Raw genomic sequence first — 22,301 nt, forward strand, 5'->3', positions numbered from 1 at the left:
TATAGGTTTAAAGTAATGCGCATTATTATTATTTACGGCATTATCCCTTAAATCACACAAAACTGAAGTTGCATGAATCCTTTTATTCATGTTGTTTCTAGACTGCATATCTTCAGAATCAGGTCTGATCTCACTTCAACCCTCTGTGGTCCATATCGTACGACCATTGGAATATTTTTCATGTTTTTTGAAAATTTGGCAAACATTGCCATATATCAACTCTTAACCACAAAGGAAAATGGTAAAAAATTTTAAAAAATAAAATAAAATAAAAAAAAAAGTATAAATTCTGAAAAAGTATCAATTTCTCCTCGAATTCAATTAATATTCCTTTTGAGATGATACATTTACACATTTCAAATGCCTACAAACTCAAATTGAGTAAACCATTATAATTCATCTTTGAATATTATTCTTAAAAGCTCTTATATTAATAGTGAGGATGAGCTAAGTCTGCACTACTCTTTTTGCTCTTTCCATAGAATATGTTCATTTAGACTGAACAGAAGAAACAAATTCATAAATGTATCCACCCCTCTACTAATACAGAAAGAATAAAGGTTCTTGTACAACTGCTAAGATTATTACACAATGCGTATCAAGGTTTAACATTGATATTTAAAAATGTGTATACCAATATGCAACACTTCTAGTATGCTTCAGCTTTAAATACCTTTAAAATAAAAGTTTTTTTGTAGACCAGACCACACCAGTGATAACCAAAATTATATGTTTATATACTGTATGCATACATGTACATAGTTACAATTGCAAACCAAAAAGTCATATTAGTTATCCTGTAAGGTTGAGTCTGTTTAAAATGGCAACTTGAGCGGATCAGGGTAGTTTCCTTTGTATTGGCCACTCTAAATTGTAACAAAAATGTTTTGTTTTTTTAAATCACATGCACGCACGCACGCGCACGAGCACGCGTGCGCACGCACACACACACACACACGAAGACAACATCTCCCAACATGCAACGTTCAAACAGCTTGACGCAACATGTGGACTATCATTATTTCATTTCCCTTCAACTATTGCAGTAAATGACAAGAAGTAAACTATGCAATACAACAAAATGACATTAAATCAATCTATAAAAAAGACAATTTTAAATTTTTTTCTGCAAGGATGTAAATTCCTTCCAATCAAAGAACACAGAAACAGGTAAGAGCAGGACAATACTTTCCGATCCCCAGAGAGAAGAAAATAAAGTGGCCCTAGCCCGCTGGACTATGCTGTTATGTCATATTTAAATATGACCGAAATAAATAGATTTTCAGAAAGAATTTGAAAGTCCTCTGGAAAGGAAGCAGAGAAAGTAAGCATACTGAGATGACTTGAGAGAGTTTAACAGAGGATCTTTCATGAAACATCTGCTAACCTTCATTTATTCGCCCCGACCTGCGGCTCGTTAATCTGATAGCATACTGTAAAAAAGAACCACAGAAATAAAGCAAAATGTCTCTCTCAGAGGCAAAAACTCCACAAAAATAGTGGCAAACTGGGAAAGAGGAAGAGAGAGATTGTGAGGGAAGTTAAAAATATCATAATATAGCGAGGAGTGGCAGCTTATTTCCTGTGTAGCATTCCTCCCTAGCACTGCTCGGGAATCCTGTCCCAGCATAGAGAGAGAGCCGACATCCCGCAGAGCTGAGCTTCACTCTGGGGATGAGGGATTTTCGTCATCATCGTCCTCTTCCTCATTAAAGGAGCTGGGCGTTTGACCGCGAGACTCTGAGGTGTGTGAAGGGGCAGTGCTGCTGTGACTGTGGAGAGAGGTAGGGTTATTAAAATGTTGACCCAAATGCTTAAGCTGTTGGTAATTATAGTAAGAAAGTGTCTTGGTATTTGGGGGGGGGGGGGGTATGTGAGGGCTGGCCTGTCTTCCCAACTCAGCATGTCCTGCATGTATTTATATTCCAAGGAAATATGGAAGGAGATCATGTTATCTCAATCATCTCCTACTATGATTACAAGTTAAACATTTGTGCCACTTTGTAACATCCACGCAAGATTGTGGTAAACATACCTTCTGTGACTGAGAGGTGTTCTGTTGGTGTTTCTGGCCATGTCTGTTGAGACAGAACATTGTGATGTAAAACTTTAATTGAGAAAACTTCTCAACCAGTATCAGAAAGAAACTTTTACATTACGGGGAAATATTTGCATCCTGGATTAAAAATGTTTTTTACCCATACGAGGGTCTATTTTTTTTTAACAATTTAAAACATAAAACCTATGCAATTCATGGGTGAAGCATTGGTTTCTGTACAGGCCAATATTCAATGTCCAAAATTAACTTTAGCCACACCTGCTAAAGAAAATTATTTAAATTAAAAAAAATGTACCAGACATGACACTGCATTTTGTGTGATTACAAATATATTTTAAAATAATATAATTAATTATTTTTATGTCCCTTTGACTATGGAATTATCTATCTGTTAGCTAAGTCATTGAGACCCATCTAGATTTTGTTTCTTTGATTTTTGTTTTGTAGCTTAATGTGTTTTGGAGATACAACACTAAAACTAAAAAAACAATAATAATAATTTTTGGCTTCCTAGCTAAACGTCTGATGGTAAAATTGTTAGAAAATGCATTATGGCCACTGAGATTTAATTTTGTAGTGTTTTAGTTTTTGTATTTCTTTGAATCGATACACTTACATCAGCAAGGGTCAGACTACAATGTTAATCTCATCAACAAAAATGTTCATTTTATATATATATATATATATATATATATATATATATATATATATATATATATATACACACACACACACACACACACACACACACACACACATATATACACACACTGGCAGCCAAAAGTTTGGAATACTGTACAGATTTTGCTCTTATGGAAAGAAATTGGTACTTTTATTCACCAAAGTGGCATCCAACTGATTATAATGTATAGTCAGGACATTAATAATGTGAAAAAGACTGTTCAGAACTTCTTAAACTACTTCAAAAAGTTCTCATAAAAAAAAATCCTCCAAATGCAGCAACGACAGCTTTGCAGATCCTTGGCACTCTAGCTGTCAGTTTGTCCAGATACTCAGGTGACATTTCGCCCCACATTTCCTGTAGCACTTGCCATAGATGTGGCTGTCTTGTTGGGCACTTCTCACGCACGTTACAGTCTAGCTGATCCCACAAAAGCTCAATGGGTTTAAGATCCATAACACTCTTTTCCAGTTATCTGTTGTCCAATGTCTGTGTTTCTTTGCCCACTCTAACCTTTTCTTTTTGTTTTTCTGTTTCAAAAGTGGCTTTTTCTTTGCAATTCTTCCCATAAGGCCTGCACCCCTGAGTCTTCTCTTTATTGTTGTACATGAAACTGGTGTTGAGCGGGTAGAATTTAATGAAGCTGTCAGCTGAGGACATGTGAGGCGTCTGTTTCTCAAACTAGAGACTCTGATGTACTTATTCTCTTGTTTAGTTGTACATCTGGCCTTCCACATCTTTCTGTCCTTGTTAGAGCCAGATGTCCTTTGTCTTTGAATACTGTAGTGTACACCTTGGTATGAAATGTTCAGTTTTTTGGGGGGCAGTTTCAAGAATTGTATAGCCTTCATTCCTTCAAAAAAATTATTGACTGATGAGTTTCTAGAGAAAGCTGTTTCTTTTTTGCCATTTTTGACCTAATATTGACCTTAAGACATGCCAGTCTATTGCATACTGTGGCAACTCAAAAACAACCACAATGTTAAGCTTCATTTAACAAACCAAATAGCTTTCAGCTGTGTTTAATATAATGATAAGTGATTTTCTAGTACCAAATTAGCAATTTAGCATGATTACACAAGGATAAGGTGTTGGAGTGATGGCTGCTAGAAATGGGACCTGTCTAGATTTGATCAAATATGACTTTTTTCAAATAGTGACGGTTCTGTTTTTTACATCAGTAATGTCCTGACTATATTTGTGATCAGCTGAATGCCACTTTGGTGAATTTAAGTACCAATTTCCTTCCGAAACAGCAAAATCTGTACATTATACCAAACTTCTGGCCACCAATGTACACTGAGTAATCATGCTAAATTGCTAATTTGGTACTAGAAAATCACTTGCCATTATATCAAACACAGCTGAAAGCTATTTGGTTTATTAAATTAAGCTTAACATTGTCTTTGTGTATGTTTTTGAGTTGCCGCGGTATGCAATAGACTGTGTGGCGAGTATCCTGTGCGTTTCAGCGTCGCCCTGGGATTGGAGCTCATTTGCCAATCAACCGTGGAATGCAGACGCTGATCGGCGTCACCTGCGAACGATCAGCTGGAGGAGATTTAAATGCCGGAGGAAGAGGAAGATGGTGAGCACCATCTCCAAGGCATGACACTAATCCTCTTCTCTCTTTCAATTCCAGACTCCAGCAACGAGTGAGCGCCGAGCACCGCACGCATTCCGCGGAAACTTCACGAAACACCGGATTCACGAACACAGACACCCCACACGCTCACCCCGTTCTTGCACCGAAGACACCATGCACCATTAAGTTCTCCTTTTACTTATTGTCACAATAAAACACCCCCTTTGTGGGACTGTGCACTTGAGAATAATTGTCTGTGCCTCGTTCATCCTGCCACAACTGGCATGTCATAAGGTCAATATTAGGTCAAAAATGGCAAAAAAACAAAACGGCTTTCTCTAGAAACTCGCCAGTCAATCATTGTTTTGAGGAATTAAGGCTATAATATGCTTGAAACTGCCAAAAAGATTTCATACAAACGTGTACACTACAGTCTTCAAAGACAAAGGACAACTGGCTCTAACAAGGACAGAAAGATGTGGAAGGCCCAGATACAACTCAACAAGAGGATAAGTACATCAGTGTCTCAAGTTTGAGAAATAGATGCCTCACATGTCCTCAGCTGACAGCTTCATTGAATTCTACCTGCTCAACACCAGTTTCATGTACAACAGTAAAGAGAAGACTCAGGGGTGCAGGCCTTATGGGAAGAATTGCAAAGAAAAAGCCACTTATGAAACAGAAAAACAAAAAGAAAAGGTTAGAGTGGGCAAAGAAACACAGACATTGGACAACAGATAATTCAAAAAGAGTGTTATGGATCTTAAACCCATTGAGCTTTTGTGGGATCAACTAGACTGTAAGGTTCGTGAGAAGTGCCCGACAAGTACTACAGGAAGTGTGGGGTGAAATGTCACCTGAGTATTTGGACAAACTGACAGCTAGTATGCGAAGGATCTGCAAAGCTCTCATTGCTGCACGTGGAGGATTTTTTGATGAGAACTCTTTGAAGTAATTTATATTTTTTTCAAATTGTAATAGTAATTTTTCACGTTATTAATATCCTGACTATACATTGTGATCAGTTGAATGACACACTGGTGAATAAAAGTACCAATTTATATAATTATAATATATATATATATATATATATATATATATATATATACACGCAGCATGAGGGGGAACTACACAGTTTTAGGCAGGTGGTTTTAATGTTGTGGCTGATCGGTGTATATATACTAATATATATATATACACATACACACACACACCGACCACTTTATTAGGTACAGTTGAAGTCAGACGTTTACACACAAGTTAGCTAAATATATTTAAACTTAGTTTTTCACAGTTCCTGGCATTTAATCATAGAAAAAAAAAATTCTGAGGTCTTGGCTGATTTCTTTTGATTTTCCCATGATGTCAAGCAAAGAGGCACTGAGTTTGAAGGTAGACCTTAAAATACATCCACAGGTACACCTCCAATTCACTACACATCCTATCAGAAGCTAATTTGCTAATTGTCTAAAGGCTTGACATCATTTTCTTAAAGGCACAGTTAACTTGTATGTAAACTTCTGACCCACTGGAATTGTGATATAGTCAATTAAAAGTGAAAATCTGTCTGTAAACAACTGTTGTTGTACTTGTGTCATGCACAAAGTAGATGTCCTACTTTGGGGGCAGTGGTAGCTCAGCGGTTAAAGGCTCTGGGTTACTGACCAAAAGGTCGGGGGTTCAAGCCCCAACACTGCCAAGATGCGGTTGGGCCCTTGAGCAAGACCCTTGACCCTATCTGCTCCAGGGGCGCCGTATCATGGCTGACCCTGCACCCTGACCCCAGCTTAGCTGGGATATGTGAAAACAAAGACATTTTACTGTATATATGAAAAATGTATAATGTGTGACAATAATGAAGGCTTTCTTCTTCTTCTAAACAGCTTGGCAAAACTATAGTTTGCTAATATTAAATCAATGGAGTGGTTTAAAAAATGTGTTTTAATGACTTCAACTTAAGTGTATGTAAACTTCTGACTTCAACTGTACACCTACTTTTTCATGTGATCTAATCAGCCAATCGTGTGGCAGCAGTACAATCCATAAAATCATGCAGATACAGGTCAGGAAAAAATGTGATCTCAGTGATTTCGACCGTCAGATGGGCTGGTTTGAGTATTTCTGTAACTGCTGATCTCCTGGGATTTTCACACACAACAGTCTGTAGAGTTTACTCGGAATGATGCCAAAAACAAAAAAACATCCAGTGAGCGGCAGTTCTGCAGACGAAAACGCCTTGTTGATTAAAGAGGTCAAGGGAGAATGGCCAGACTGATTCGAGCTGACAGAAAGGCTACGGTAACTCAGATAACCACTCTGTACAATTGTGGTGAGCAGAATAGCATCTGAAGCTGCCTTTCCACTGCATCCGAAAAACGACAGACGATAGACCGGAAGTCATTCATTTCCAATGGAGAGGCATATGGGAGCTACGTGGGCTTGTGACCATCTCCGGATGCGATATTTTCTGCACCATTCTGAGTAAGCTCTAGAGAATGTTGTGTGTAAAAATCCCAGAAAATTAGCAGTTACAGAAATACTCAAACCAGCCTGTCTGGCACATAAAATCATGCCGTGGTTGAAATCACTTAGATTACATTTTTTCCCCATTCTGATGGTGGATGTGAACATTAACTGAAGGTCCTGACCCGTATGTGCTTGATTTTATGTATTGCACTTCTGCCACACAATTGGCTGATTAGACAATCGTATGAATAAGCAGATGTATAGGTGTACCTAATAAAGTGGTCGGTGAGTGCATATGTATATATATATATATATATATATATATATATATATACAGGTGCATCTCAATAAATTAGAATGTCGTGGAAAAGTTCATTTATTTCAGTAATTCAACTCAAATTGTGAAACTTGTGTATTAAATAAATTCAGTGCACACAGACTGAAGTAGTTTAAGTCTTTGGTTCTTTTAATTGTGATGATTTTGGCTCACATTTAACAAAAACCCACCAATTCACTATCTCAAAAAATTAGAATATGGTGACATGCCAATCAGCTAATCAACTCAAAACACCTGCAAAGGTTTCCTGAGCCTTCAAAATGGTCTCTCAGTTTGGTTCACTAGGCTACACAATCATGGGGAAGATTGCTGATCTGACAGTTGTCCAGAAGACAATCATTGACACCCTTCACAAGGAGGGTAAGCCACAAACATTCATTGCCAAAGAAGCTGGCTGTTCACAGAGTGCTGTATCCAAGCATGTTAACAGAAAGTGGAAGGAAAAAGTGTGGAAGAAAAAGATGCACAACCAACCGAGAGAACCGCAGCCTTATGAGGATTGTCAAGCAAAATCGATTCAAGAATTTGGGTGAACTTCACAAGGAATGGACTGAGGCTGGGGTCAAGGCATCAAGAGCCACCACACACAGACATGTCAAGGAATTTGGCTACAGTTGTCGTATTCCTCTTGTTAAGCCACTCCTGAACCACAGACAACATCAGAGGTGTCTTACCTGGGCTAAGGAGAAGAAGAACTGGACTGTTGCCCAGTGGTCCAAAGTCCTCTTTTCAGATGAGAGCAAGTTTTGTATTTCATTTGGAAACCAAGGTCCTAGAGTCTGGAGGAAGGGTGGAGAAGCTCATAGCCCAAGTTGCTTGAAGTCCAGTGTTAAGTTTCCACAGTCTGTGATGATTTGGGGTGCAATGTCATCTGCTGGTGTTGGTCCATTGTGTTTTTTGAAAACCAAAGTCACTGCACCCATTTACCAAGACATTTTGGAGCACTTCATGCTTCCTTCTGCTGACCAGCTTTTTAAAGATGCTGATTTCATTTTCCAGCAGGATTTGGCACCTGCCCACACTGCCAAAAGCACCAAAAGTTGGTTAAATGACCATGGTGTTGGTGTGCTTGACTGGCCAGCAAACTCACCAGACCTGAACCCCATAGAGAATCTATGGGGTATTGTCAAGAGGAAAATGAGAAACAAGAGACCAAAAAATGCAGGTGAGCTGAAGGCCACTGTCAAAGAAACCTGGGCTTCCATACCACCTCAGCAGTGCCACAAACTGATCACCTCCATGCCAAGCCGAATTGAGGCAGTAAATAAAGCAAAAGGAGCCCCTACCAAGTATTGAGAACATATACAGTAAATGAACATACTTTCCAGAAGGCCAACAATTCACTAAAAATGTTTTTTTTCTTGGTCTTATGATGTATTCTAATTTTTTGAGATAGTGAATTGGTGGGTTTTTGTTAAATGTGAGCCAAAATCATCACAATTAAAAGAACCAAAGACTTACACTACTTCAGTCTGTGTGCATTGAATTTATTTAATACACGAGTTTCACAATTTGAGTTGAATTACTGAAATGAATGAACTTTTCCACGACATTCTAATTTATTGAGATGCACCTGTATATATATATATATATATATATATATATATATATATATATATATATATATATATATATATATATATATATATATATAAATCTGGCACACTGCTGCTACTGCTTGCAAACAGTATACAATTTCTTGATACGTTTCGATCATGCGACCTTCGTCAGGTATTTAACTTTTTTTTTTCTTCTTTTTTTGTTTTGTATTATTTAAAAAAACACCTCTCCTAGGCCTGACTCAACACCCACTGTGTCCGTCTCTTCATCACCCCGCCACAAAATATTCAGTATATAGTATATACATAAAAGGTTTGTTATTCATGAAAACACTTAACTGGCCAGTAATTATATTTTCTCACAAAAGCCAAGTTTTACTAGCATTTGGCACTTTGGTGTGTGTTAATTTTGGACCCTGCTGATATGTGAATTGCAGATTTTGTAGCAGACAGTGGGGATCTCGAATGAAGATTTTAGTGGAGGTATCACGCTCTCCCCACACTGCTGGACTGATTCGGGTGTCTTGTTACCATACATGTGAGAGATGTGGTTGCACCAGTGGAGGAGACCAAACCGCAGTACAGAACAGTGTAAATACTTGAACTGTAGTTTTAGACACATGTTCTACCATACTATGCTTGAGGGCTAGAAAGTGATGAGTAGAAAAATCCTGTATATTGAGATGTCTGCAGTGAAGTAATGTCATTTTTCTTGCTGAGACAAAGAAGCTATTTTACAATGCAGGTCTGCTGCACCAGTATAATTATTCAAAGTGACCTGCAGTGCCTCTTCTGTGAGAGCTTCAAGACAGAGAGAGTTCTGGCCTGTCATATAACTGCCAAAAGATGATAAAATAGCCTGGAAGTTAGAATTGATATTCGTAAAGAAACATGCCAATATTGGGTCCAGACTGACGATGCATGATAGCTATTTTATCTAGTCCTAAGATCTCTGAGAAATGCTGAGAGAAAAAAATTAATCTTGCAGATACATACTAGTGACATAAGTTTCCAGTGACTTGGGCACTAGAGATTTGGCCATGATGAGGTTCTCCGAAGAGCATGTGCCGTTCTCAAGCCCCAAAGACATGCCCATTCGCTTCAGGATCTCAATGTCATCATGGATCTCAAATGTGTTGTCAAAGTTAAAGAGGTATTCACACCTGTTTGGAGGAATAAATTTGAGTTTAGCTGCTGGCAAATTCATTCAAATTCATTTTAAGTCATTTTAAGTCATTGGCATAAAAAAACAAAATGAATTCTGTTTTTTTTTCCCCCAGTAAGATATGACAACTGCGCTTGTTTTACTGCAAACATTGACGAGGATATTAAAAGGGGTCATATCATGAAAAATCTAATTTCTTTTATTGTTTTAAAATGAAAGAGTTCTATGTACTAGGGGTCTGTTCCAAAACCAATTAAACTTCCTCCGGAGGCAGCATTTTAAGGCATTATAGGCGCACTTCAGACGCAAAGGCTGTTCCCAAAGGTTATCAGTGGAAAAATAAATCCAAGCTGGCAGATGAATCAAGATCATTTTTGTTATAAATATACTTATAACTAGTGCTGTCATTCGATTAAATTTTTTAATCTTGATTAATCGCATAATTTTTTTCTAGTTACTCACGATTAATCGCAGATTTTGAAAGTGCTGAATTTTGACACTATATATACTTCTTTTCTTGTCAAAATTAATTTACAGTATTTCCATCTTAGGAAGAAAACAAAACAATATGTAGCAATATAATGCTTTATTAACATTTTCTAAACAAAGCCTTCCACAATATAAACACAGAAATGCACTAAAATATCACCAATTCAAGTCATATTAAGTTTCCTGAAGTCTAAGTGGGAGTTTGACTAACTGAAAGAACCAGTCCCCACATAGGTTGCATATTCATTGCAGTGGGCATTAAATCTCTTAAACTCTCATCATCCACAATATTAATCTGCTGGTAGACTGTGGCTATCTGCATTGATACAGCAATCGTGAAGCTGCGTCCATGATTTGCATCAGGGTGGCAACACCAGCGTCGAGTGCCGCTTTGAATTCACCATGCGTTGTAAATAAGCTGAAAAATACTTGATTTCTGTCACAAGTCCCATCTGGGCTTGTTTTGTACATCAAATAGCGCTTAGAGCTCCTTTCTCCATCATTTTATCACTAACAGGGAAGCGCTGGCAGAGATTCTTTCCGTGGCTCTATCAAAGGAGACTTTAGTTGGTCAACTTTAGTATGATAAGACAGTTCCGCCTATAGAATGCCTATGGGACCTCCGCGTATGCTAAGATTGTAGGCTCTCCTTGGTAGAAGGGCCCTGCGCTGTGTATGTAGGTCCCCCTCGTGCCACCAAAACAGAGCAAACCCGCATCTCTGAATAGCATTCTGAGATGCTATTCTTCTCACCACAATTGTACAGAGTGGTTATCGGAGTTACCATAGACTTTGTCAGTTCAAACCAGTCTGGCCATTCTCTGTTGACCTCTCTCATAAACAAGGCTTTTCTGTCCACAGAACTGCCACTCACTGGATGTTTTTTTTTTTTGGCACCATTCAGAGTAAATTCCAGAGACTGCTGTGTGTGAAAATCTCAGGAGATCAGCAGTTACAGAAATACTCAAACCAGCCCATCTGGCACCAACAATCATGCGATTATCTAATCAGCCAATTGTGTGGCAGCAGTGCATAAAATCAAGCAGATACAGGTCAGGAGATTCAGTTAATGTTCACATCAACCATCAGAATGGGGAAAAATGTGATCTCAGTTATTTCGACCGTGGCATGATTGTTGGTGCCAGATGGGCTTGTTTGAGTATTTCTGTAACTGCTGATCTCCTGGGATTTTCACACACAACAGTCTGTAGAATTTACTCCGAAAGGTGCCAAAAACAAAAAACATCAAGTGAGCTGCAGTTCTGTGGATGGAAATGACTAGTTCATGAAAGAGGTCAACAGAGAATGGCCAGACTGGTTTGAACTTACAAAGTCTACGGTATGCTATTCGGAGATGTTGGTTGACGCTGTTTTGGTGGCACGAGGGGGACCTACACAATATTAGGCAGGTGGTTTTAATGTTGTGGCTGATCGGTGTATATGCTCATTACACTACCAAGTCATTCCTATGGCGTCACCAGTGTTGAAATCAGTTGCGAGTTGAGTCTCCCGGGCACTGTGCATGAAGATTATTTCCCATAAACAGAATATGGGAAATGGCATGTCATTACTTACAGCAGATGATCCCAATTAAAACCAGCCCCAAAACAACGTGCAGAGATGTTGAAATAGTTCACACAGAGCGACATGAGCTTGGTTTGCAACACTAGCCAGGCTCTCAATATCAATATCGCTTGAAGATGCCCGAGTGCCTGCCTAAAGGGGAGTGCAGGCAGTCAGAGATTCTCAGCCGCAAGCAAAGTAACCGGAACAAATTATCTGCAAAAATATCGGCGTAATTCCAATATCAGCGCTATAATAATAATACTGACATTTTGCCGGTTATTGGTCAATAATATATCGGCCCCTGATATATCGTTCATCCATAGTCTATCGTAATGGCCCTAAATGAAAAATAAAAAGGCTTTATTTTCTTTTTTGTATTTAATTTTGGCTTAAATACGACCAGGACATTTTCTTGACAGGTTTCATGAGAATCACCCCATAAGTAAGTGTTACTTGAAGGTTAGCCGATGAGCTTAGTCTCTGTTAATCAACAGAGGGTTTTCCCATTGAAGTCTTAACAGTACAGCAACAAAAACAGTCTTGTTTAATTTTAAAGGTCAGAGGGAGGGTGGAAAATGGTCATGAAAAAGTAAATTATGACTGTTTTAGAAAACTTGTGGACCTTCAGGAAAAAAATAAAATAAATAAATAAATAAATAAATAAATAAAATGTATATTATGACCCCTTTAAGTCAAGCAGATTTTACTCTGCCATTTATCTGCACTGTCTGTTCTGTTTAAACATTTAACTAGGCTCATGGAATCAGCAGAGGTCATTCCTGCAGCATAGATAAAAGGAGACACAAGAGAACGTAGAAAACGAGATGAAAAGGCAGAGGGAGAAATCTCGTACTTATCACTAGAGATGGAGCAGTCGATGACGGTGCGGACGTCTGTGTTGAGAATGAGAAAGGGAAGCTGGATAACGGATCCTGGAGGGGGTGTTGACTGAAATGATGCTTCATTGGCCCGGTTCCTCTGTACCAGATTCTTAAATGCGATCTGCTGCTCAGCACCAAGAAAAGACGCACAAATCACTACATGTATACACAAACCATTTCAGCAACACACGACCCATTCAAGGCCCACTCATTACATTAAATCAGTCACCATGTTGATAAATAAACAGGTTCGCGTAAACGTACCACAACCTCATTTCAATCTCAGGATGTGTGGGAGGGCTGGCCAATGACTAGAACCAAGCCAATGTATTTCATTTAGTCCTCCAGCAGCACTCCTAGAGTCCTGATCGATATCCCAGCAGGACCAAGGCCTCTTTTGATCTCTCCAACATCTATGACTTCATTGCTCTGATCGGTTGCAGTGCAATATGCATCACTTATGCTCGTCTCTAAAACAGTTTGAGTGCTAATGTGCTAAAATGAAACACAGCGAGGGCTGAATGCTTTACTGTAGGACAAAGTGAAGCGTTAACACAGACAGCAGTGATTTTCTGCGACTATGCCTGTGTGCTGGGATTTAATTTCACTGCAGGAGATGGATGGCACTCAAGTGTCTCACTTTGAAAAAAATTTATCAGTATTGGGAGATTGCTGCTTTTCCACAGCTAGCCACAGTTAATATGACTCCTTCCTCTTATCTGCTGTGTTTTTAGTTGTTCTTTCTTCTCTTCCTCTTATATTCTTGTGTTCATTTAGTGGGAAAAAAATAGTTGATTTTTACTGAATTTTACTTGTCTACTGTATCTACTTGGCTATAATGACTGTGTGGTTAAAGGGATAGTTCACCAAAAAATGAAAATTATCACCCTTATGCTGTAACGTTGGGTACGTGGAGATGAAGAGACGCAGGAGTAGATTCTTTCAATCTTTTAATTATAAACGCTGGAGTGGAACAAACGATAACGCTAAACATCACAAAATAACAAAACAAGGAAACACTTCATCAACACAACATAACACTTCAAGGACTGACAAATGAATGGGCAAAACAAGAGGATATTTATACAAAAGGAGCTAATGAGGGAATGGAAAACAGGTGTGGATAATAAGAAACAGATGGACGTGATGAGGGCAGTGAAACATGGGAGATGTAGTCCGGAGGAAAACTTCAAAATAAGAGTCCTTGAAGAACGTGAGGGAGACAGACTGTGACATATGCCATCCCAGATGTGTATGACTTTCTTCTGCTGAACACTAAGTTTTTTTGGAAGAATATCTAAGCTCTGTAGGTCCATACAATGCAAGTAAAAGGTGAACAGCACTTTAAAGCTCCAAAAACACAGACTGTAATAGTAAAATTAATCCATATGTCTCCAGTGGTTAAATGAATGTCTTCTAAAGCGATACAATCGCTTTGGGTGAGAAACAGATCAATGGCTGCATTTACACGGACACCAGAAAGCGGCTTATTGCAAGAAAGTGGGTTATTGTGAGAAAGCAGCGTTCCCGTTTACATGCACTGTAAAAGCGGCGTACTCTTTACTCCCGTACACATGCTGCTCGGTCATTAAGCAGCTTTCTCCACAGCAACGTAATTTTCCATCGACGCTTGTGTAAATAACAAATATGGCATCCGAGGAAGACTTCAAATTGTATTCCTCGTTGCTTCGCATTTTTTCCAGATATTCCAGTATTGCTGTGTTTGTTTCCTTAACTTTCCATCATAATATGCAGTGGAATTGCGCTGAAATAATGGGTAAATGTAAAACTCCGGGAATCCCTCGATGAGCGCATATACGCGAACGTGAGGGACCGTCGATATTTTACATTGGTGTGTATAAATGTGGATGGTTTATATTAGGGATGTGCACGAGTAGTCGTATACTCGAGTATTCGTTCTGCAATAATTATCTGAAAAGTTAAAATACTACATGAATTCACAAAATGTTGCTTTGCTGGCCGTAAATACAGTGGAATGCATGTTAAATCCTGAACACCCAAAGTTAAACTTGCAGTTATAACTAAATGCATAGGGTGGTGCTGAGGACAGAAGTTGATCACATTTGATGAGAGAATGGTGTCGTTTGCCTCCAGGCGCAGCAAAGTTTGGAATTACTTTGATCAAAATGGTCAATATGTCGTGTGGAAACTTTGTCAGGTGAAACTGAGCTATCCTAATAGCACCACCACAATGAGAAACCATATCAAGTTTAAACACAGAACCATCAATATTGACCAATCGAATAAGGAAAGACAGCTGTCCATCACAGCATTCATCTTCTCCATGCAGGTAGGTGCAGATTTACCCCCGAGTGAGCCGAGAAGACCACTCACCTGACAGCAAAAGCCGAGACAAGTGGGAACATTTCTTACAGGAGTCATTCATTCTACCAGATGAGGATCCGATTCATCAGTGGACAGAAAATACAAAGCGCTTCAACAAACCTGGTCGCTAGCAAACCGTTATGTGCGTGTCCCTGCAACGTCTGTGCCGGCAGAGCGCATTTTCTCTACAGCCGGCCTTATTGTTAACAGACTAAGGAGCCGACTTTCACCCGAGCATGTGGATATGCTTGTTTTTCTCAACAAGTACATGACATGTCAGACAATATAAACCATTATATGCCGAGTGTTTACATACATTCTGCACATTAATTGCGGTAGTCAACTTTATTAGCGGTTCTTTTTCTTTGTTTTGGGTGAGCTTAAATGCTTTTATTCTATACTTTTTTGATTACACACATTGCTTATTTAAATGTTTAAAAAAAAAAAAAAAACAAACAAAAAAAAAACTGGATATAATATAAGCTTGTTTTGGATATAATTTCAACCTTGTTTTGAAATGGTGACGCAACCTTAATAATTAAAAATAATAATAATTTCACAACATCTCTCTCTCATTAATTAACTTTTATTATTTTAATTACTGAAAAATGCCCATCCCTAGTTTATAGTGTATGTGCTTTTCCCACTGTAGTCCCAAAAATTTTGAAACCTTCCCACTGTATTAACTTGTTGTTGGGCACCATCCTATGACGTTTGTTATCCGGTCTGATCACGCACATGCGCACTCCTCTAAAAACCATTAGAACAGCGCTTGTGTGTTTACACGGCCAGATTAAGACGCATTCTCAGGGAGAAGCCGAGGTGTGTTAAACCGCTTTCTCTTAATCCCTTAAACGGAGTAAGGAAATCCGCATTCTCGTTTACATGATGTTTCAGAACACTGCTTTCTGCAAAAAACCCTGGAAAAAAACATTTTCTTTTTATTTATTTTTTCTCTCCCCTTTTTCGAACCAATTTGGAATGCCCAATTCCCAATGCGCTCTTGCGGTGGCGTAGTGACTCTCCTCAATCTGGGTGGTGGAGGACGAATCTCAGTTGCCTCTGCGTTTGAGACAGTCAATCCACGCATCTTATCACGTGGCTTGTTGAGCGTGTTACCGCGGGGACGTAGCGCGTGTGGAGGCCCACGCTATTCTCCATGGCATCCACGCACAACTCACCACGTGCCCCACCAAGCGCGAGAACCACATTATAGCGACCACGAGGAGGTTACCTCATGTGACTCTACCCTCCCTTGCAACCGGGCCAAGAGGAGACCTGGCTGGAGTCACTCAGCAGACCCTGGATTCGAACTTGCGACTCCAGGGGTGGTAGTCAGCATCAATACTCGCTGAGCTACCCGGGCCCCCCCCAAAAAATACATTTTCTTAAGTGCATGTAAACGTGGTAAATATTTAAGTCCTTTTCACTATAATTGTTTACTACCATTCGCTCTTCAATGCGCATTCATGAGAGGATAGTTCAGAGCCTCTCACATGATGTAAGCGTGTTGGCAAGTTCAAACGAAAGCAAAACCATTTAAGCTTGTGAACAGTGTTCTGTTGTAAATAAACCGAGCTGCATTTCCGGTTGTATCGCGTCAGTTCCCACGTGAAAATGCCAACATGCTTTCCTCACATGAGAGGCTGCGTTAACTCTGTCCTCTCATATATTAATATTATAGAATATATAAGAATATACAGTATATACTGTAAATATTTTTCCAAAAAAACTTTGTGTTCTGCAGAAGAAAGTCTAAATGAGAGAATTTTCATTTTTGGGTGAACTATCCCTTTAAAATGACGAGTCTTCTGATTGAAAAGCAAGTATTGCATGCTGTCATTTTTTGGTAATATGACCCAGCCCTAAAACACACACAGACACACACACAGACACACACAGACACACACACAGACACACACACAAGGTGTTGTACAAACCTGTAATATCAGCTCCTCTAGCTGGGCTCTTTTCTGTCGGATTCTTTCCAGACGTTTCTGTTTTTCCAGCTGTAATATAACGACACACACACAAGTTAATGTCACTAAAATTGAAGAGTAAAACGTTCAATGTAAACCTAGATGACACTGATCCTACCTGTTTTACACTACAGTTTAACATTTAGAGAGGTGTTTGAGTTCAGCAAAACACAAACAACAGCTCTAGATGGCTTAAAGCACTGATTTGAGTTGTGCTCACGTGTGTGTATGTGGGTTTCTGTTCACCCTAAACCCTTCCTCTCCATTATCCTACTCCATTCACCCTCTGCTTCTGTCAGGCTGCCACAGATGTGACACTAACAGATGGTGTCAGAGGGCTCTTCACACACATACACACACACACACACACACACACACACACACTCTTCTGTTTTCATTTTACACAGTCATACATGCACACATTGAATAAGCTGGAGGTGCTTTTTATAGGCAAAAATCAAGATGTGGCAATCGGGTTTTGCTTAAAAATTTTATGACCTTTCTCTGATAAAAGAACACTGTTTGAGGTGCTAACATGATCTTATATATGGTCATTTCAGGCCAGGTGCACACTAATACATTTCCATTTAAAAAGCATTAATTTCACTACATTCACACCTTTCATCCTCACTCGAACAGTGTTTTCTTCCACTGAAAATAGAGCATTTCGAAAACACTCTCCATTACCGCATACTTTGGAAAGCGATAACATTAGGAAACTGAAAACTGATTTTTCAAAGGAAATTTATTAGTGTGAATGTGGCCTTAGTAAGAGTAATCAGTGAAAGATTGTGCATTTAAACACTCTCAATGAAAGCACTTAAATGAACCAAATATATATATATATATATATATATATATATATATATATATTGTGATATTAATTAGAATTTCAATGGATGTGTCCTGTAAATGCACTAACCCAATTGCCATAACCAAATTAAACCAATATTTTGAATAATTGAAATCTGAATAATCCTGTATTAATCAGAAATTGGGTTCCTTATTCAGAATATCCACTGTAATAGAATAAGCCTTTATATCTACAAGTATATTTTACTATTCAAATTAAAGTAATTACTTTGATTCTATGCAGTTATCAACAGTTATGAACAGTCAACCTGTTATACGTGTCATTTTTTAAAAACAATTATCGGAATAAAGGCTTCATCCTAATATGGACTTAAATTAGAAAATGAAGTGCATGTAAACATATTTATTGGGATGAATGTCAAAGTAAATTGTGTATTTGTCTCTCGCAAACACACACACCTCCAGATTTCGGCACTCTTGAGCCGAGTTTGTGGGCAGGCCAATCCAGCGAATCTCCTTCTTCTCTTTGGAAATGATGTTCATGGCCATCAACACATTAAGCGCGTCGTACACACGCCGGCGGATGTTCTTCTGGTCATACACCTGCTGTGTGCACAAACACACCCTCTATTAATGTCACAAAGTACATGGAAGTGTGAAATCACTGTCCAGTCGAACCCCCAACCCCCTGCGTCTGCAGTAAAGTCTTTTTTAATTACACCTTTTAGCATTCCACCAGGGTCAAGAGATTAAAGCTCCAGCCTAGGAAATATAAACTGTCAGAATTAATACCGGAAAGTATTCACTACCAGCCTTCCTCACTCCAGGTAGAAACAGTCCTTATGCACTGATCTAAGACCAGTGGTACAAACTGCATTTGTATGAGAGATATCTGAGGTCAGTGTTGAGTATCTGTTTCAGCTCAGATTTTGGGCTATGGCCAGACAAGAGAAATGCAGAGTTTATGAGGTTGTGCAGTAACACAGGAAGTGTTCACAACTTTTCATAAACCACACTCAGATAAATCACAGCTCATATGAACATGAGGCTGCAGAAAGCATAAATGTAAATGTAATGGTGCTCATGTAGGGGGAGGCAGGTTCAAGTCTGACATGCGATACTCCATTGAGAAAAAAAAAACCCCTCTGAACTAGCTGCACAAAGAACAAAATATTATATTATTTAAAAAAAAAAAATAAATAAAAAAAATAAAAAAAAAAACTGTTAGATGAAGGTTGGCTGCTTCCATGACATGAAGATGGAGCCACTCACCGAGTCGGCAGGCATCAGGCTGCTTGCGTGAGTGAACTCAGCCACCAACTCATCGGCCACCTCATTGTAGGATGTGGTGCCTTTCTTTTGTACCTTCTCACACACCTTCATGGAGAAGTGCCTCAGGCCTTTACCATTCTTATCAGCCCTCTTCATTCTTTTACTGCAGAGAGAAAGAGAAAGAAAATGTCAGAACAGTCACATGGAGTTTCCATATTTTTTTATGGACACTAAATGTAAACGGGTGAATATTATGAGTGTAATGATTCACTCGTTTTCTCGATCTATATGCATCGATCTTGAAATATGATTTTTGAATCGAGAATCATTAGAGTTGGTCAATAATAGATTTTAAATGGTAAAAATTGAATGAATCGTGATTCGACAAAAAAGCGTACAGTATTTTAAAATATATTAAAAATGTAATTAGTTACATGTGTGGTTTAATAGAGACATGTGCGTCGGCGTTCTCAAGCGCGCCTCGGAGCATACGCCCTCATAGCTCTCCCATCACAGACGCGCGATGCACTCTTCTGTCGCCCTTCAAAGGATCCCGCCAGCTCTCAGTACCGTCCGTAACTCTCATTAAAACTTTTTCTAAACAGCTTTCGAGCACCTCGTGTCTTATCTCTCCTCAAGATGGCCACTGACTATCAAATGAAACAATTGACAGCTAGGTTTTCTGATGTAGCCTTTGTGTGGCCACTACTGAAATAAAATGCTGTCATTGCAGTGAAACTAATCCGTATTCTTTTCATGAGATAAAAATGGCCATTTTACTAGTATCATTGTTTAGTTGGGGACTTGGCCTGCAGAAAACATGGCTGAAGTCACCAGTCAATATTGCTTTTCTCTTTTAGGCCTTAAGAAAAAGATGTTGTAGTCAAATGATGGTAGTTTAATGCTGTAATATTTGGATTGTTTTATGGATTCAGGGTTCCGATGGTCATGGAAAACCTGGAAATATCAGGTAGTTTTAAAAACTTTTCCAGGCCTGGAAAAGTCATGCAAATTAATAAAATGGAATTTTTATAATGAAATATAGAATATGGAATATATTTTTAGTTATGCTTGACCCTAAAATATTAATATCGGCACATTGCACTCTGTTGTATTCCAAGAAGCCTGTATGTACATGTATTTAATGTGTTTTCTTTCAAACTACTTTTGGTTCCATAGCCTAAACTATCTCAAGTATTTTGTCATTCTTGTTGTTGCCTAAGACACAATAGGGGGAGTGTTTAAAGAATCCCATAAATGCATTTTAAAAAAAATGCAGAATCAAATCATTAATCAAATTGAATTTCATTGTGAATCGAATCGTTCTGAATTTTTAAAAAAAATTATCGTATCTAATCGAAAACCTATCAATCGTGAATCAAACTGATTCACTTTTAAACCAAAGATTCACACCCCTAGTGAATATCGTGAAAAATTAACCCTCCCAATAAGGTCATATTTGCTGTACTGCCTTTATTTATGCTAACTTAAATACAAACTGTAGTAATACAGTGATATTACTTTTTGTGCACCAAATCAAAATATGGTAGCCATTTTATTGTCATGTAACAAAAAAACAAAAAACATTATTTTGTCTTATTAAATATCAAAATATTTTTTACCTTGAAAAATATGTTTTAAAACTTCTTTAAAATTAATGGTTACATTCTCTCATGTATTCAAGGTGCAAGTATTTTACTTGATAGTTGAAACCAAATGACATTTTTAAGTCATTAAATCTTTTTTATTTTTTTTATTTTTTTTTTTTTTGAGAAAATGCTATAAATGTTTTAAAAAATGTGTGAAACCAACATGGACACCAAGATTACATTTTTATGAACTTGACACATGTTTTAAACTAGATTTTTAAAAGATCTCTAATTTTTCTATCACCTCGGACAACCTTATTTGTCAATGACCCTTATATATCATGGTAGTATTTGTTGTTTGTATACATTTATGCTAATTTAAATAGAAAGCAATTACTGTATTAAAGTAATGATAATCTAATGAGTTGGGCCGTGGCAACTGCTGATCTCCTGGGATTTTCACACATAACAGTCTCTAGAATTTACTCCAAATGTTGCCAAAAACAAAAAACATCCAGTGAGTGGCAGTTCAGTCTACAAAGTCTACAGTAACTCAAATAACAGCTCTGTACAATAGTGGTGAGAAGAATATTATCTCAGATGTTGGTTGGCACTGTTTTGAGGGGGACCTATACAATATTAGGTAGGTGGTTTTAATGTTGTGGCTGATTGGTGTATACTAGTGAAATTTAGATGTCTGAGAATTTCCAGCAGGCAAAATGTCTATTCCAAACACCTGTCTGGGTAACAGATTGATGGCCATCATAAACAAATACTTAGTTTACCTTTTTGAGAACACACACACAAACATTTAGAAAGTCTTTTAAATGATGGGCTGTCATAGAACTGGTTCAGCGTTCCAGTAGACAGAGCTGTTTTTGGTAACTCTAGGTGACACGTTCAAGAGTAGTGTGCCTCGACGTGTTGGAGTGGTGGTGGTGTAGTGGACTAAAGCACTGAACTGGTAAGCAGAAAGTCGTTGGTTCAATCCCCACAACCACCACCATTGTGTCCTTAAGCAAGGCACTTAACTCCAGGTTGCTCCATGGGGATTGTCCCTGTAATAAGGGCACTGTAAGTCGCTTTGGATAAAAGCGTCTGCTAAATGTAAAAATGTAAATGTGTTGCACACTCGATCACTTTTCATCTTATAAATTTAAATTTACGTCCATCGCCGTTTCCAGTTTGTCACATACACACTCTGGTGAAAAAATATGGTACGTCCAGGTTGGGACACACGCGGGTAGTCTGAATGTTTGTGTTCCCAACATGCATGTTTGTGCGTGTATCTGTATGTGTGCTTGCTTACATATGCATCTTTGGCATTTCACTGGGTCTTTGGCCCAGGGTCATGTCATAGTGGCTCAATGTAGGATGTGTCACATTCACCCGACAGAGGTGGGAAAACAAGTACACACGGGATGTGTGTGAGAGAGTAAGTGAGTGACTCACTCCATATGACTATGCCATCACCACATGGATACAACCACACCAACTCAATTCATTCACTCAT

General features: G+C 38.5%; 1 protein-coding gene across 6 annotated transcripts in view; it reads right to left on the minus strand.

Moving 5' to 3' along the window:
- Positions 1–716: 716 nt before the first annotated feature.
- LOC127421999 (transcription factor Dp-2-like) overlaps positions 717–22,301 on the minus strand; it is a 76,952-nt gene continuing 55,367 nt past the window's right edge. For 5 of the 6 annotated variants that reach the window (XM_051665297.1, XM_051665294.1, XM_051665299.1 and 2 more), the window contains 7 exons: positions 19,200–19,362; positions 18,387–18,533; positions 17,076–17,144; positions 12,762–12,913; positions 9,685–9,851; positions 2,036–2,078; positions 717–1,772 (listed from right to left, as the gene is read on the minus strand). In XM_051665297.1, the coding sequence (XP_051521257.1) occupies positions 1,664–1,772; positions 2,036–2,078; positions 9,685–9,851; positions 12,762–12,913; positions 17,076–17,144; positions 18,387–18,533; positions 19,200–19,362 (850 nt within the window). In that variant the 3' untranslated portion in view covers positions 717–1,663. The remainder of the gene's footprint in view (positions 1,773–2,035; positions 2,079–9,684; positions 9,852–12,761; positions 12,914–17,075; positions 17,145–18,386; positions 18,534–19,199; positions 19,363–22,301) is intronic. The other variant, XM_051665295.1, reaches the window with a different exon arrangement.

This window comes from Myxocyprinus asiaticus, chromosome 31 (genome assembly GCF_019703515.2).
Source record: "Myxocyprinus asiaticus isolate MX2 ecotype Aquarium Trade chromosome 31, UBuf_Myxa_2, whole genome shotgun sequence".
Taxonomy (NCBI): domain Eukaryota; kingdom Metazoa; phylum Chordata; class Actinopteri; order Cypriniformes; family Catostomidae; genus Myxocyprinus; species Myxocyprinus asiaticus.